Source organism: Cucurbita maxima, unplaced genomic scaffold, assembly GCF_002738345.1.
Source record: "Cucurbita maxima cultivar Rimu unplaced genomic scaffold, Cmax_1.0 Cma_Scf00001, whole genome shotgun sequence".
In the NCBI taxonomy this organism is placed as follows: domain Eukaryota; kingdom Viridiplantae; phylum Streptophyta; class Magnoliopsida; order Cucurbitales; family Cucurbitaceae; genus Cucurbita; species Cucurbita maxima.
The window spans coordinates 8,050,213-8,063,343 of record NW_019272017.1 but is presented as its reverse complement, the minus strand read 5'-3'; the positions used below and the strand labels follow the sequence as shown (position 1 = coordinate 8,063,343).

General features: G+C 37.3%; 3 protein-coding genes and 6 non-coding genes across 11 annotated transcripts; 7 read left to right on the top strand and 2 right to left on the bottom strand.

Annotated features, from left to right (window-relative positions):
* Positions 1–70: 70 nt before the first annotated feature.
* On the top strand, positions 71–5,435 carry LOC111492617 (protein PLASTID REDOX INSENSITIVE 2, chloroplastic-like). Of its 2 annotated transcripts, XM_023142105.1 has the most exons (5): positions 71–176; positions 253–502; positions 4,357–4,711; positions 4,789–4,884; positions 4,970–5,435. In XM_023142105.1, the coding sequence occupies exons 3-5, from the start codon at positions 4,484–4,486 to the stop codon at positions 5,162–5,164; spliced, it is 519 nt and encodes a 172-aa protein (XP_022997873.1). In that variant the 5' UTR covers positions 71–176; positions 253–502; positions 4,357–4,483; the 3' UTR covers positions 5,165–5,435. The 2 variants fall into 2 exon arrangements, with proteins under 2 accessions (XP_022997873.1, XP_022997795.1); XM_023142027.1 differs by having other exon boundaries at positions 78–502.
* TRNAV-AAC lies at positions 2,331–2,404 on the top strand. The gene has a single exon. It is a non-coding gene; the product is annotated as a tRNA-Val (tRNA).
* TRNAV-AAC lies at positions 2,660–2,733 on the top strand. The gene has a single exon. It is a non-coding gene; the product is annotated as a tRNA-Val (tRNA).
* On the top strand, positions 2,841–2,920 carry TRNAV-AAC. The gene has a single exon. It is a non-coding gene; the product is annotated as a tRNA-Val (tRNA).
* On the top strand, positions 3,011–3,084 carry TRNAV-AAC. The gene has a single exon. It is a non-coding gene; the product is annotated as a tRNA-Val (tRNA).
* Positions 3,195–3,268, top strand: TRNAV-AAC. Its single transcript has one exon. It is a non-coding gene; the product is annotated as a tRNA-Val (tRNA).
* A 100-nt stretch (positions 5,436–5,535) lies between the features above and the next one.
* Positions 5,536–7,533, bottom strand: LOC111492437 (uncharacterized protein YuxK). The gene is made up of 3 exons (XM_023141808.1): positions 7,136–7,533; positions 6,222–6,389; positions 5,536–5,874 (listed from the first exon to the last, which is right to left on the bottom strand). Exons 1-3 carry the CDS (start codon positions 7,470–7,472, stop codon positions 5,657–5,659), a joined length of 723 nt encoding a protein of 240 aa, XP_022997576.1. The 5' UTR covers positions 7,473–7,533; the 3' UTR covers positions 5,536–5,656.
* Positions 7,534–7,630: 97 nt separating this feature from the next.
* TRNAN-GUU lies at positions 7,631–7,704 on the bottom strand. The gene has a single exon. It is a non-coding gene; the product is annotated as a tRNA-Asn (tRNA).
* Positions 7,705–9,685: 1,981 nt separating this feature from the next.
* Positions 9,686–12,872, top strand: LOC111487850 (cyclin-D1-1-like). 2 transcript variants are annotated; one of them, XM_023135419.1, is made up of 6 exons: positions 9,686–10,110; positions 10,387–10,473; positions 11,137–11,235; positions 11,350–11,548; positions 11,642–11,772; positions 11,849–12,872. In XM_023135419.1, exons 1-6 carry the CDS (start codon positions 9,865–9,867, stop codon positions 12,086–12,088), a joined length of 1,002 nt encoding a protein of 333 aa, XP_022991187.1. In that variant the 5' UTR covers positions 9,686–9,864; the 3' UTR covers positions 12,089–12,872. The 2 variants fall into 2 exon arrangements, with proteins under 2 accessions (XP_022991187.1, XP_022991179.1); XM_023135411.1 differs by having other exon boundaries at positions 9,697–10,110; positions 11,852–12,872.
* The last annotated feature ends 259 nt before the right edge of the window (positions 12,873–13,131 follow it).

Here is a 13,131-nt window from a genome sequence, read left to right as displayed (position 1 = left end):
CACTATTAGACACGTGTTCAATCAAAGGTCAACCATAGTCAAATACATATTTCATTAGACACAAGACCACAGTTTCCTCTCGTTCAGAAGAAGCTTCAATGGCGCCAAAAACTCTCTGAGGATCGCATGGAATGTTTTCAGGGACGATCGTCTTCTTAGACAAAAACGGCTTACAGGTCCGCATATTGCAGGCTTATCTTTCTCTGCAGCTTTGTATTTCAATGAATTAGGGCAATTTCTACACTATTTCAGAAGGTTCTCCTCGTACCAGTGGCTGGGAAGACGGCTTAAGTTCAGGGGAGAAGGCGTCAGAGGATTTGAACACTGTAAAATCAGGTTAGATGAAGATGGAAGAGACTAAGCCCCGACTGTGTATTTCCTAGAAACTGAAATTGTCTCCTTAACAATTCGGAAGCAGTAAGTTCTGAAAGGGTTGGAGATTCAAATGCTTCAAACTTACAAAGACTGCTACAGGTCTTGGGGACTTCAAATTAATAGCAATGTAAGTTTCTTTGATACCCAATTCATAGCTTGATGTTGGAATGTGTTTGTCTTGTATAAGTTGTGATCATGTTCTTCCTTAACTGGATCCCCAATTCAGATTTATATCTATAATGAAAAATTCCTACATTGCTCATCAGTTTATAAGCTATGCATGTTTCATTATAGACATGTGTCTTGATCGAGGAATTTCTTGAAAGTAACTCCTAGTTTTCTTTAGGCCGCTCGTATCAGAATTAGTACGTTCTAATTAGGTGAAAATTTTGCAGACATCTCTCATACAATCCACCAGATATGAATAAGAACATGCTGAGATTTTTGGAAAAGTTAACAACATATACAGAGGTAATAATGACATCCTCGAAACTATTTGCAATGGCCCAACAAAATATAGTGTTGGTTAAGGAGAAGTTTTCACGCCCTTAAAAATAATGTTTTGTTCTCCCCAACCGATGTGAGAGCTCCCGATACTTCATTGTTCTGTTTCTGTCACTTTAGCTTGTCTTCTTTATATTTTAAGCATTGTGTTACGAAGAAAGGTCATTTAGCTCTTACAAGGCAATTCCAGTCATTGAGAAGCTACCTTTTAAAATGAGAGCATTGATCAGGTCAAACACCTGGCAGCCATAGGAAAGTGATTGGAGGATCATGTGAATGAAACGACTTTAGTTCACTCCAGTTGGCTCTGTATTTTGGGTGGAATATGGTAATCTTTGTACTTATATAGTATGTTGCCTCATAAATGACCTGCTATCAATTTTGTTGTTCATAATATCATTTCCCATTGAAGCACTTGATAGGACTGGCCAATATTAGCTACTGTAAGATTGAACCACTGTCCTGCGATTTGACTGTACATTTCTGATTTGATCCATCTTCTTTATAGTTCCTTGAGAGTCATTTTCTCTGCGATTCCAGCCATAGAGGTTTTCTACCAAGATATGTATAGCATTTCAAGGATATGAAGTTTTCAAGGGAGGATCTGATATTCAGTCATAGAGGTTTTCTACCAAGATAGTCCTTTCATTTCTAATCTGTTCTTTCTTTGGCCACTTCATATGTAGAAAAGAATGGTACATTGAGCTAGATAAAATAGAGCCAAATTCATGTTCAGTTAAGAACTGAAGTGGACGGTAATAGGAAATCATGTCTGCTATGAAAATATATCTGGAACTTCAGTTGAGCTGAGTGAATGAAAATTGTTAGGTTCATTCTTATTCTTTGGTGTCTTAACATGGCTGTGTCTTCATTCTGATATTTCGTGTATCGTGATTTCTCGGACATTTGTTTCTCTTAGCTGAAATTAGTAACGTCTTTCCTAAGTCAATAAAGATTTTGTGGAGTAGTTGGTTATCACGTTAATCGAACAAACTAAAGGTGGGGCGGTCAGTCTTACGCACTGAAGGTGGGGTAGTCATTTCTTAGAGTCTAGCTGTAATTAGAGACGTCTGGTTCAAAGTAGCTATGGTGTTGTGGTGTAGTTGGTTATCACGTCAGTCTAGCATATTGAAGATCTCTAGTTCAAGTTTGAGCGACGCCAAATTATTTTTTATTATTTGTTTGTATATTTTTTTGCTCGTGGGTGGTCATTTTTTAGAAACTAGTTGTAATTAGGGACGTCTTTGCCAAACCAGTAAAGGTGTTGTGGTGTAGTTGGTTACCACGTCAGTCTAACACACCGAAGGTCTCCAATTCAAGTTTGGGCGATGCCAAATTAATTAGTTTTTATTATTATATATTATTTGTTTGTATATTTTTTTTTTTTGCTAGTGGGTTGTCATGTTTTAGAAACTAGTTGTAATTAGGGACGTCTTTGCCAAACCAGTGAAGGTGTTGTGGTGTAGTTGGTTATCACGTTAGTCTAACACACTAAAGGTCTTCAGTTCAAGTCTGGGCAACGCCAAATTAATTTTTATTATATATTATTTTGTTTGTATTTTTTTTTTTGCTCGTGGGTTGTCATGTTTTATAAACTAGTTGTAATTAGGGACGTCTTTGCCAAACCAGTGAAGGTGTTGTGGTGTAGTTGGTTATCACGCTAACACACTGAAGGTCTCCAGTTCAAGTCTGGGTGATGCCAAATTAATTTTTATTGTTTGTGGGTTGTCATGTTTTAGAAACTAGTTGTAATTAGGGATATCTTTGCCAAACCAGTGAAGGTGTCGTGGTGTAGTTGGTTATCACGTCAGTCTAACACACTGAAGGTCTCCAGTTCAAGTCTGGGCGACGCCAAATTAATTTTTATTATATATTATTTTGTTTGTATTTTTTTTTTGCTCGTGGGTTGCCATGTTTTAGAAACTAGCTGTAATTAGGGGCGTCTTTGCCAAACCAGTGAAGGTGTTGTGGTGTAGTTGGTTATCACGTCAGTCTAACACACTGAAGGTTTCAGTCTCCAGTTCAAGTCTGGGCGATGCCAAATTAATTTTTATTATATATTATTTTGTTTGTGGGTTGTCATGTTTTAGAAACTAGTTGTAATTAGGGATGTCTTTGCCAAACTAGTGAAGGTGTCGTGGTGTAGTTGGTTATCACGTTAGTCTAACACACTAAAGGTCTCCTGTTCAAGTCTGGGCGACGCCAAATTAATTTTTATTATATATTATTTTGTTTGTATTTTTTTTTTTTTTCTTGTGGGTTGTCATGTTTTATAAACTAGTTGTAATTAGGGATGTCTTTGCCAAACCAGTGAAGGTGTCGTGGTGTAGTTGGTTATCACGTCAGTCTAACACATTGAAGGTCTCCAGTTCAAGTCTGGGCGACGCCAAATTAATTTTTATTATATATTATTTTGTTTGTATTTTTTTTTTTTTTGCTCGTGGGTTGCCATGTTTTAGAAACTAGCTGTAATTAGGGACGTCTTTGCCAAACCAGTGAAGGTGTAGTGGTGTAGTTGGTTATTTAAGTCTTGGCGACGCCAAATTAATTATTATTATTATATATTATTTGTTTGTATATTTTTTTGCTCATGGGTTGTCATGTTTTAGAAACTGGCTGTAATTATGGACGTCTTTGCCAAACTAGTGAAGGTTTTGTGGTTTAGTTGGTTATCACGTCAGTCTAACACAATGAAAGTCTCCAGTTCAAGTTTGGACGACGCTAAATTAAATTTTATTATTATGTATTATTTGTTTGTATATTTTTTTGCTCGTGGGTTGTCATGTTTTAGAAACTAGCTGTAATTAGGAACGTCTTTGCCAAACTAGTGAAGGTGTCGTGGTGTAGTTGGTTATCACATTAGTCTAACACACTGAATGTCTTCAGTTCAAGTCTGGGTGATGCCAAATTAATTTTTATTTATTATATATTATTTGTTTGTATATTTTTTTGTTCGGGGGTTATCATGTTTTAGAAACATTATTTTCTCTTAATTAAAGTAGATTAATTAAAGTAGATTAATTAAAGTAGATCAAGACCCATGTAATAAACCCTTGTAGGCATATCCAAGAGACACATGCATTTGAATTATTAGCATGGACTGAAAACGGCGTACTAAATAGGAGGTATGCTGGTCTGTAGCTAAATTCATCTATACATTTGAAATAGTTTTCAACTTTGCTTTGGTTTTGACTGATAGTAATGTTTGTTCGTGTGACAATCCATGAAAGGAAAATGATAAAGTTTTGTTCGTAGTATAAAAATTACAACAAATTATCTTAAAATTCATTTTATATAGTTTACCAATGTTTCTAGACTATAAAATTAATTTAAAAATTATAAATTTAGTCTTTGAAGTAAAAAAATAAAATTTATCAATTAATTTTAAAAATATGAATTTGTCATGATCTATTAAATATAATTAAAATAAAATAAAAAATAGACATAAAATTTAAAATTTAAATAATAAATTTATAGTGACGTAATTTCTGAGGTGGCACCCACGTAGACTGGTGGGTGTATCCCAAAATTTGTGGGGTGCGAAGAGAAGATGCGTTGATAAACCCTTGCTCGCGCTTCTGCTAAACCCGGTGAGAAGATAAAGATGGCATGGACTACTGTTCCAGCTTTCCATCTCCTCCCTCCTCTCTTTGCGCTTCATAAACCTACCGCTCCGCCGTGCTTCTTCTCCAATCCTTCAAGTGCTCTGCAACACACACGCCTCTCGCCCACTCTCAGGCTTCCATTTCAACCCTCCTCCTCCTTCGGAAACCAGATTTGCAGGGCCGCCGAATACAAATTTCCCGACCCAATTCCTGAATTCGCCATCGCTGTAAGCTCCCCTCCTTCTGGGAGTTCGTGTAAATGGATGATTTCGAAATGTCTTGAAATAGTTTCTTTTCTGTTCAGGAGACCGAGAAGTTCAGGGCTCATTTGCTTACCAAACTTTCTAAGAAAGATATTTACGGGGATTCGGTTCAAGAGGTCGTCGGAGTATGCACTGAGGTATGGACGCTGACATCCTCTGATTGAACATAATAGCTCAACAACTGCATGTCTTTACCTATGTTATGGCCTTCCAACTAAACAGATATTCAACACCTTTATGCATACCGAGTATGGCGGCCCTGGGACCTTGTTGGTTCTACCTTTCATTGACATGTCTGATACAATCAACGAACGAGGATTACCTGGAGGACCTCAAGCTGCCCGTGCTGCAGTCAAATGGGCTCAAGAGCATGTTGATAAAGACTGGAACCTGTGGACTGGTGACGATGGCACCTAACAAAAGTCCCCCTCAAGAATATATTTTGTTGCTTTCTTCTGAATCTTTATCAAAGGGATTGTTCATATATGAGCTGAATTTGTTTTTGTATGAACTATCAGAGATCTCTAGAATGACGAGGATAGAACTTAGATAAAGCAAACAGAATCCATTAGCTGTCATGCTGAACAAAATTTGCATCAGTGTATTTCTATATGGCTTGAGCAATCTTAGAGATATAAAACATTTGATGTCTTTATGAACAATCTAAATTGTTTTAGCTGTACGGTAAGATGAGTGCTGTTACTTTAAGTGAATTGTGGATGTTGATGCTTCTTGTCTAAAACTGATCATTACAATACTCGCCATCAAACTAGTGCTTACAGGTGGAGTTTTTTTTACCTAAACGGTTAGTTCTGAAGTACATTCATATCAGGTTCTTTAGTCCAAAAGGAGGGTAATGACTAAAATTTACAATTTCCATGTCCATAAAAATGTAATGCACATACTTCCTTACCGATGACGTTGATCGAGCAGTTCCTCCCTATCAATGAAACGCTCGAGAAGCTCTTCCTCTTGCAAAACCAAGCAGTCTTCGGCTTTTCCAAACAAGTCGTAGCGATGTTTGGCAACAATGTCATAGATAGCATCTCTAAGAGGAGTTGGGATTATCAAGAATGCGCTCAAAGCTGAGTAGGGGAGAGGCAAATAGGACAATACCTTCAGAGCAGCTGCAAAATTACACAATTTGCTCAAATGGGATTACATTCCTACTGATTAAGAAGGGAACAATATACATTTTGACAGAAGTTTTGTAACACTAGTAGTAATAAGCCGATCTACACAAAAATAGAGAAAATGAATCTCCTTTCTAAAATGCTACATTAACTGTAGCAATGAATCTCGAGTGTTATGTGGGAATTTAGAGTTTTGATAAGAAAGGCATTTAATGGGAAAAATCATACAGAAGGGTAAATGAAGCACCGAGTTACACATGCACACCAATTATAGAATACAGGGAAAGATCGAAGTTATCACAGGGATATTTTAACTGCTCTTGGTCAAGAAGGATAAGTACCGGTAGAAGCTTGGTAGTATGAACCATGGCCCTCAATGAACACAAAGCGACGGTAAACATCCTCTCTGTCTAGACCACTCAGTCTCAAGTATGGTTCAGCAGCTTTGGACTGAAAGCAGCAAAATTTGATCTTCTTATATTTGTCCGCCTTTATAACCCACTTCACACCTGCAAATTTATCGATAAACAGAACAAAGATAGAAACATAACTATGGAGGGATAGATACAGAATGTTATGGAAGTGAAATATTAGGATGCAGCCTCTAAGAATTTGAGCATATACTGGAAGTCTGGAAGTGAAATGACCTAGAAACACGATGTAGGACTAAAAGTCATGGAACCCGTAATCCCACCTGGATAAAACTTTCAATTATCACTTTGGAGTACAATAGAATTTATCAGGTTACCAAATTATACAGATGATAAAGGCTCTAAAATCAGTGTTGGAACAGGAGGGTTTCAATTAATAGCGGCGAAGATTTGTTTCCTTCTTTCTCTCACAAATAATTATACATACCAGACCAAAAAGGGGGAATTAAAAGTCAGGATTCCTTTCACAGATTCACAGGTTCTAAGAGCCATCAAACTCCTCCAAAAGTTGGGCGGTACCAATGTCGAACAGTTCATAGAGTTAAAGGCAAGGTAAGAAAATTCAAACCGCCGCCAAAAAACATAAACAAAAACAGGAAAAAGAACGGAAAACATGTCACAAGATTAAGGGATAAAAGAAAAACCTAGAAGGCGGAGTGGCTTTAAATATTAAGTATACAAGAAAATGACAATCTGATTATGCGCATTCTTTAGTTCTTTGAATGAAATTACAGGGGTAGCAATGGCACATTCTCGTGAAACAGAGGAAACAGAATGAAACTGTAAACTGAGCGTTTTAAAGAGGGAGAGAAAAGAGATCGAACCGCGGTGGCAGAGATGGCAGACACCGTCATAGACAACAACGCGAGGCTGGAGAAGAGAAGGAAACACAAGCTCGACAGCCGAAGAATTCGCAGCGGCAGGAGAGACAGTGTCGAATAATTCCTCAACAACTTCTTCAGGAACATCGGCAATATCCGGAGGCGCAGCAGTAGAGCAATCGATGCCAGAAGAAGACGGTGACGATGATGAAAATTTAGAAAAAAATATGCATCGAAATGGGGAAGAAGAAGATGTAATAGTAAAGGAGGTGGCTCTGGTTGTCCCTGTTGATGTGAAGAATAGGTGCCGAAACCGATTCGCAAGAAGTTTGGTCGTCATTTTGGATCGATCACCACCAGCGGTTTTCACTGTTTCTGAACATTTCGGAAATGGAACGAGAGGTTTCGATTCCGAACTGCCTTCTTCCTTCAGTCGCAAGCAGCCCATGGGCCTCGGTAAGTGGACAGCCCAAAACATTAAAAATAGAAATTTAAAAACGCTAGAGGAAGGGGTTGAACCTTCGACCTTGTGGTTAACAGCCACACGCTCTAACCAACTGAGCTACTCCAGCGGATGACGTATCAGTCGAGTCCGAGTAATGTCGAATTAATTTTTGGGTGTCATTTCTTGAAAACTAACTTAAATTAGGGATATCTTTTCCAAGCAAATGAAGGTGCTATGGTGTTCATGAGTCTATTCATTATTTGTTTGTATATTTTTTTCTCGTGGGGTTCATTTTTTCTATTCATTATTTGTTTGTATATTTTTTTTCTCGTGGGTGGTCATTTCTTAAAAACTAGCTGAATTGAGCAACGTAGTTTCCAAGCCAATAAAAGTGTTGTAGTGTGGTTGGTTATCACGTCAGTCTAAAACACTAAAAGATCTTTAGTTCAAGTCTGAATGATGCCATGTTTATTATTTGTTTGTATATTTTTTCCCTCGTGCTATAACAAGTCATGACTATTTACAAATATAATAGTAACAATTTTAGGTTATAAACATATACATGGGGAATAAATTTGACGTTGAAAATGGGTTGAATTGAAAGAGAGAAATAATGAAGAGATTGGGAAGCCCCACATAAAATGAACAATCTTATCTTGAAGGAGAATGTGTGGGTGGCAAATAATACAAGTTTTGAATCAAACTCATTTCGCATTTTAAATTATGCATCACCAATATCACCTTTCATCCTATGGCTAGGGGATATTTTTCATCAATAATGCCATCCCGCACCATACAAATACAAATAACAAACTTTTTTAAAGTTTGATTTGGTGTTGATATAATAATATCTCAATCTAAATTTTTCAATAAAATTTTAAATTATGAATAGATTGTATTATAGAGTTATAGTGTTTTATTAACGTATTTTAAAGATACATTTACATAGTAACTAATTATAATCCTAAAGTATAAATGTGTATAAATGAGATGCATGGGAGACATGTTTGTTGGGGGATCCTGTGGTTTGAGGAATTTTGAGATGCCAACCCATTTGGTTCATCACTACTCATGTAATGTCCAAAGGGACGAATACAGCAACCAAAAGCATATCAGGACACCCCCTTCAACTTGCTCCTCCCCTCGATTTTCTCCCAACCCTCACGTTTGTACACTATTTGTCAGATTCCATATTAATTGAAAAGAAAAAAATGAAACATTTTTTATAAGGGTGTAGAAACTTATCTTTTAGTATACACGTTTTTAAATCATAAAGCTAATGATAATTGGTAACGGGCCAAAGTGAACAATATTTAATAGTGGTGGACTCTTATAAATGATATTAGAGTCAGGTATTGAGCTGTGTGCCAATGAGGACGTTGGGTCCCTAAAAATGACAGATTTTAAGATCACACATCGGTTGATAAAACGCTGGACTGTTACACTACTATTACTCATTTCCTTTTGACTTTTCCCCCTTCACTGTGTAAGCCATATTTGTTCATTCTAAAAAATTGTCAACTCTCTAAAATGCCCTCAGAGTTAAATGAAATTTACACCCAAACACAAACACATTTACGTGCCACTATAGATCTATCCTAATTTATAACGAAACACCTAATTTTAATGATTGCTAATCATTTCAATCATTTAAAAAAATGCATAACATGTTTTATTTTTGTTCAACACAATACAGCTATTTAGTTCTTCTTAATATGTGTTTCACACGTGGATATTTAGAAAGGGAGTTCTAATTTAAGTATTTAATTGGAATAATAAAACCAATTAAAATCATATTTGTAAGAGGTTAATTATGATATAATATTATAGCTCATGATTCAAAAAAAAAAAAAAAAACAAAGGTAAACGGAATTTAATTGACGTGGCGCTATATTATTGGGGGCTGGATTGGAATTTGGAACTGTCCTCCATTGCACAAACATTCTTGTCAATAAACGGAACCCGTTTTTCGGGGTAAAATGTTTCCCGCACTTTTTATTTTATTTTATTTTATTTTTATTAAAATTAAATATAAAATATTATATTTAAATTAAGAAAAAGAAAAAGAAAATAAATAGCAGTCGCTATTAAATTGACATCATATATATGCAGACAAAGCGGTGCAAGCTTCCAAGCCCCAACTTCAACCAAAACCACTTTTTCAGTTTTTCTTTACGTCACACCGGCGTTAAGTATTCCGTCTAACTTCTCCTATCTCTTCTCAGCTACTTTTGAATCTCTATCGTCGGCAAGATGGCAACAGAATGAGGAGTCGGAAGAGGCCATCATGTCCGTATCGATTTCCAACTGCTTCTCTAATTTAATCTGCCAGGAGGATTCCTCCGGCGTCTTGTCCGGCGAGTCGCCGGGGTGTTCTTCCGACTTCGATTCGACGGCCTGCGTTGAGGAATCTATCGCCGTCTTCATCAAGGACGAGCGTCGCTTCGTCCCTGATTACGACTGTTTGTCACGCTTCCAATCTCCATCGCTGGATGCGGCCGCTAGACTAGACTCTGTTGCATGGATTCTTAAGGTAAGAATTTTTCCTGTACTTCTCCTATTCTTTTCACCGTCATTTATTACCAAAATGCCACTCTTCACGTGACGAATATTGCGGTTGAATTATCACACCAGAATTCGTCGGCGATCACTGATACTCAGTCAGATCCGAGTCGATCGAATCGGAGTCCGTATCAGTGGCCGTCGACGAATCCGTTTGATATATTAACCATGTAGTACAGTTAACTTTTATATTTATCTCCGTCTCTGCCGCATACGGCGGTTATTAACGCGATTATACCTTTTGCAGGTTCAAACCTATTACGGTTTTCAGCCTTTGACAGCGTATCTCTCTGTCAACTACTTAGATCGCTTCCTTTGTTCACGCCGTTTGCCGGTGAGATTCTTTAGAGAGAAAATAATTATTTGTGTGAATTATTTTGAAGATTCAAGATGTTCGTGGAGGGATGCTAGTGATCGTCATTTTTTTTTTTTTGTTACATTTAATGGGAGTAATTATATGTGACTTATTCAAACCATGAAAAGGACTAGACTGTAGCAATACTGAGCATGAAACGTATTATTTAATATCTTATTTATTTATTTTTTCTGTACTCAGAATAAGACTGCATTAATTTGTTTTCGAAATAAAATATCTAACTATCTAAAAATATGTGTGTGTTTGTGTACGTTAACTTTTTGGGAATTGGGGAAATAGTTAATCGAATAATAAGTAAATTATGAGTAAAGATCATCGTGCACTTCACTCTGTTAAAGGATTGCTGAAGTTTTGAAAGTATGATTTGATATTCATTATGCCTTTTACAAGCTTTTGTTTCTTCTGTCACGGCACATGCAATGTGCGTGCACAGTGCCGGCAAAGAAACGGATAGGATGAACTAATTTGATATGACAAAATCACCAATGAACTCTCACCTAAAATAGCGGTGGCATTTATTGTTTGCTTATCTCTACTTAATGACGATGTTGATTCATTGGGATATGGAATGATTAGCGCCTAATGGTTGGTTAAATTTTCTATTCTTTGTATTGTTTTCAGCAAACAAATGGGTGGCCATTGCAACTCCTCTCTGTTGCTTGCCTGTCACTGGCTGCTAAAATGGAGGAACCTCTTGTTCCCCCTTTACTAGATCTTCAGGTTGGTTTAGTTGGACATATATTATTCCTTCTCTTTGTGGAGAATGGGTAATGTTGGCGTTTTTTTCTTCTTTCTTGGTGGATTATAATGGATTGTTTTCTTTTTCCTTTTCAGGTTGAGGCTAAATATATATTTGAACCCAGAACAATATGCAGGATGGAGTTGTTGGTGCTGAGGGTATTGGATTGGCGGCTGCGTTCAGTAACGCCGTTCAATTTCATAGCATTCTTTGCTTGCAAGCTCGACCCATCGGGAGATTTCATCGGGTTTCTTATTTCAAGAGCAACAGAAATTATAGTATCGAATATCCGAGGTAAAAAAGAAAACTAAACTGGGCTCTTTTTTAGACATGGATTATAAATATGGGACTTGAAAGTGAAATCAAAGTTGTGTATCTGGTCCACAGAGGTAATCTTTCTGGATAACTGGCCATCGTGTATTGCGGCAGCCGCCTTGCTTTGTGCAGCAAATGAAGTCCCGGGTTTGTCTGTTGTCAATCCAGAACATGCTGAATCATGGTGCAGCGGCCTGAGGAAAGTAAGTGCCAGATTGTGATTATGTTGGGCATGTGTGTTATATACTAAAAAAATATATCCTCATTCGAATATATTAGCAGGAAAATATCACCGGCTGCTACCGGTTAATGCAAGAGATTGTTCTTGTTAGTAGCCGGAGCAAGTCCCCCAAAATCCTACCCGGCCAGTTTAGAGTGACTGTCCGCACTAGGATGACATCCAGCGACTTATCCTCCTACTCCTCCTCTTCCTCATCTTCGTCATCACCAAACAAAAGGAGAAAATTAAACCAGAGCAGCGTCTGGATAGATGATGACAAAGGTAACACCGAAGAATGAGAGGTAGCCGAACTTTGTCTAAAAGAAAAAAAAAAAAAAAAGTAGAATCCTCAATATTTTTTGGGAGGGTTTAGATATTGAGTTAACATAACTAGAGTGGTGCGTGGTGCGTGGTGCGTGGTGCGTGTTAATTATAGTATGTAGTGTATGAAATCTCAGAGTTCGGGTGAGCTGGGAGATTTCAATAATTTATTTATTTATGATCTTGTTGGTGGGAAATTGCCATTCATTAATGGCTTTGCAGATTCCCAATGGGGGGAAACTAAAGGAAAGGGGTTTGTTTGATTTTGAGGGAAATGGCGGAGTGTTGAATAAGTGGAGGAGTCCACATGGAGAGAGTGGAACAGAAAAGTTTGATTAATTTTCCCATCTCCAACAACTATATTTTGCTCCCTATTGGATGGGCAGTAAATAAATTGAGTGGTTGTTTATGCACATGCTTTTTGGTGCGTGGCATGCTCTTGGGTGTCAGTGTGTACTGTACGAGTGGACTGCCCGCCCCTTCGGCTGGAGGAAGTGCCTCTTCTTTTTCATTGGACTTGAGCCAATCGGCCTGGCCCTTCTGAGTTCTGTGAGTTTATCTTCTCACTTTCTATTTATTTATTTTTCAAAGCCTGCGTTAGATGAAGGGAAAGAATCCCAAGTAGTATACAAAAAGGTCTTTGGGGCCTTTGATTGCTTGTATTTGTTTCAATCAATGTGATTAATTTTCATTCATTTCCCTCTCTCTCTCTTACTCTGTTCATCGCATGTGATTGACAATCAATATTTTGTAGTTTTGTGAATGGGATTTTCTTCTCCGCATCATAGTGTTTATGTATTATATGGGAATGAACTCTCTCAACCAGCTGGCTGGCCCTTAAGATCAACTGTTCTCAATTTTAGGACTAAAAGTGTATATTATCTTAACAACTTATGTGGTGATTGGAAAGTTCAGTAGTGAACCAGAATTGGGAGGGCAACCAAAAAAATAAAAAAAAAAACAGTAGAAATTGTCATATAGCCCTTAGATTCCCGACATAACAGGTATTATTGTGCATAAC

Coding starts and splice junctions, on each gene's coding strand:
- LOC111487850 (XM_023135419.1), top strand. CDS start 9,865: ATGTCCGTATCGATTTCCAACTGCTTCTCTAATTTAATCTGCCAGGAG. Junction 11,549..11,641: donor TATAGTATCGAATATCCGAG/GTAAAAAAGAAA, acceptor TCTGGTCCACAG/AGGTAATCTTTCTGGATAAC. Junction 11,773..11,848: donor GGTGCAGCGGCCTGAGGAAA/GTAAGTGCCAGA, acceptor CGAATATATTAG/CAGGAAAATATCACCGGCTG.
- LOC111492617 (XM_023142105.1), top strand. CDS start 4,484: ATGGCATGGACTACTGTTCCAGCTTTCCATCTCCTCCCTCCTCTCTTT. Junction 4,712..4,788: donor TTCCTGAATTCGCCATCGCT/GTAAGCTCCCCT, acceptor TTTTCTGTTCAG/GAGACCGAGAAGTTCAGGGC. Junction 4,885..4,969: donor TCGTCGGAGTATGCACTGAG/GTATGGACGCTG, acceptor CCAACTAAACAG/ATATTCAACACCTTTATGCA.
- LOC111492437 (XM_023141808.1), bottom strand. CDS start 7,472: ATGACGACCAAACTTCTTGCGAATCGGTTTCGGCACCTATTCTTCACA. Junction 6,390..7,135: donor CTGCCATCTCTGCCACCGCG/GTTCGATCTCTT, acceptor ATAAATTTGCAG/GTGTGAAGTGGGTTATAAAG. Junction 5,875..6,221: donor ATACTACCAAGCTTCTACCG/GTACTTATCCTT, acceptor GTAATTTTGCAG/CTGCTCTGAAGGTATTGTCC.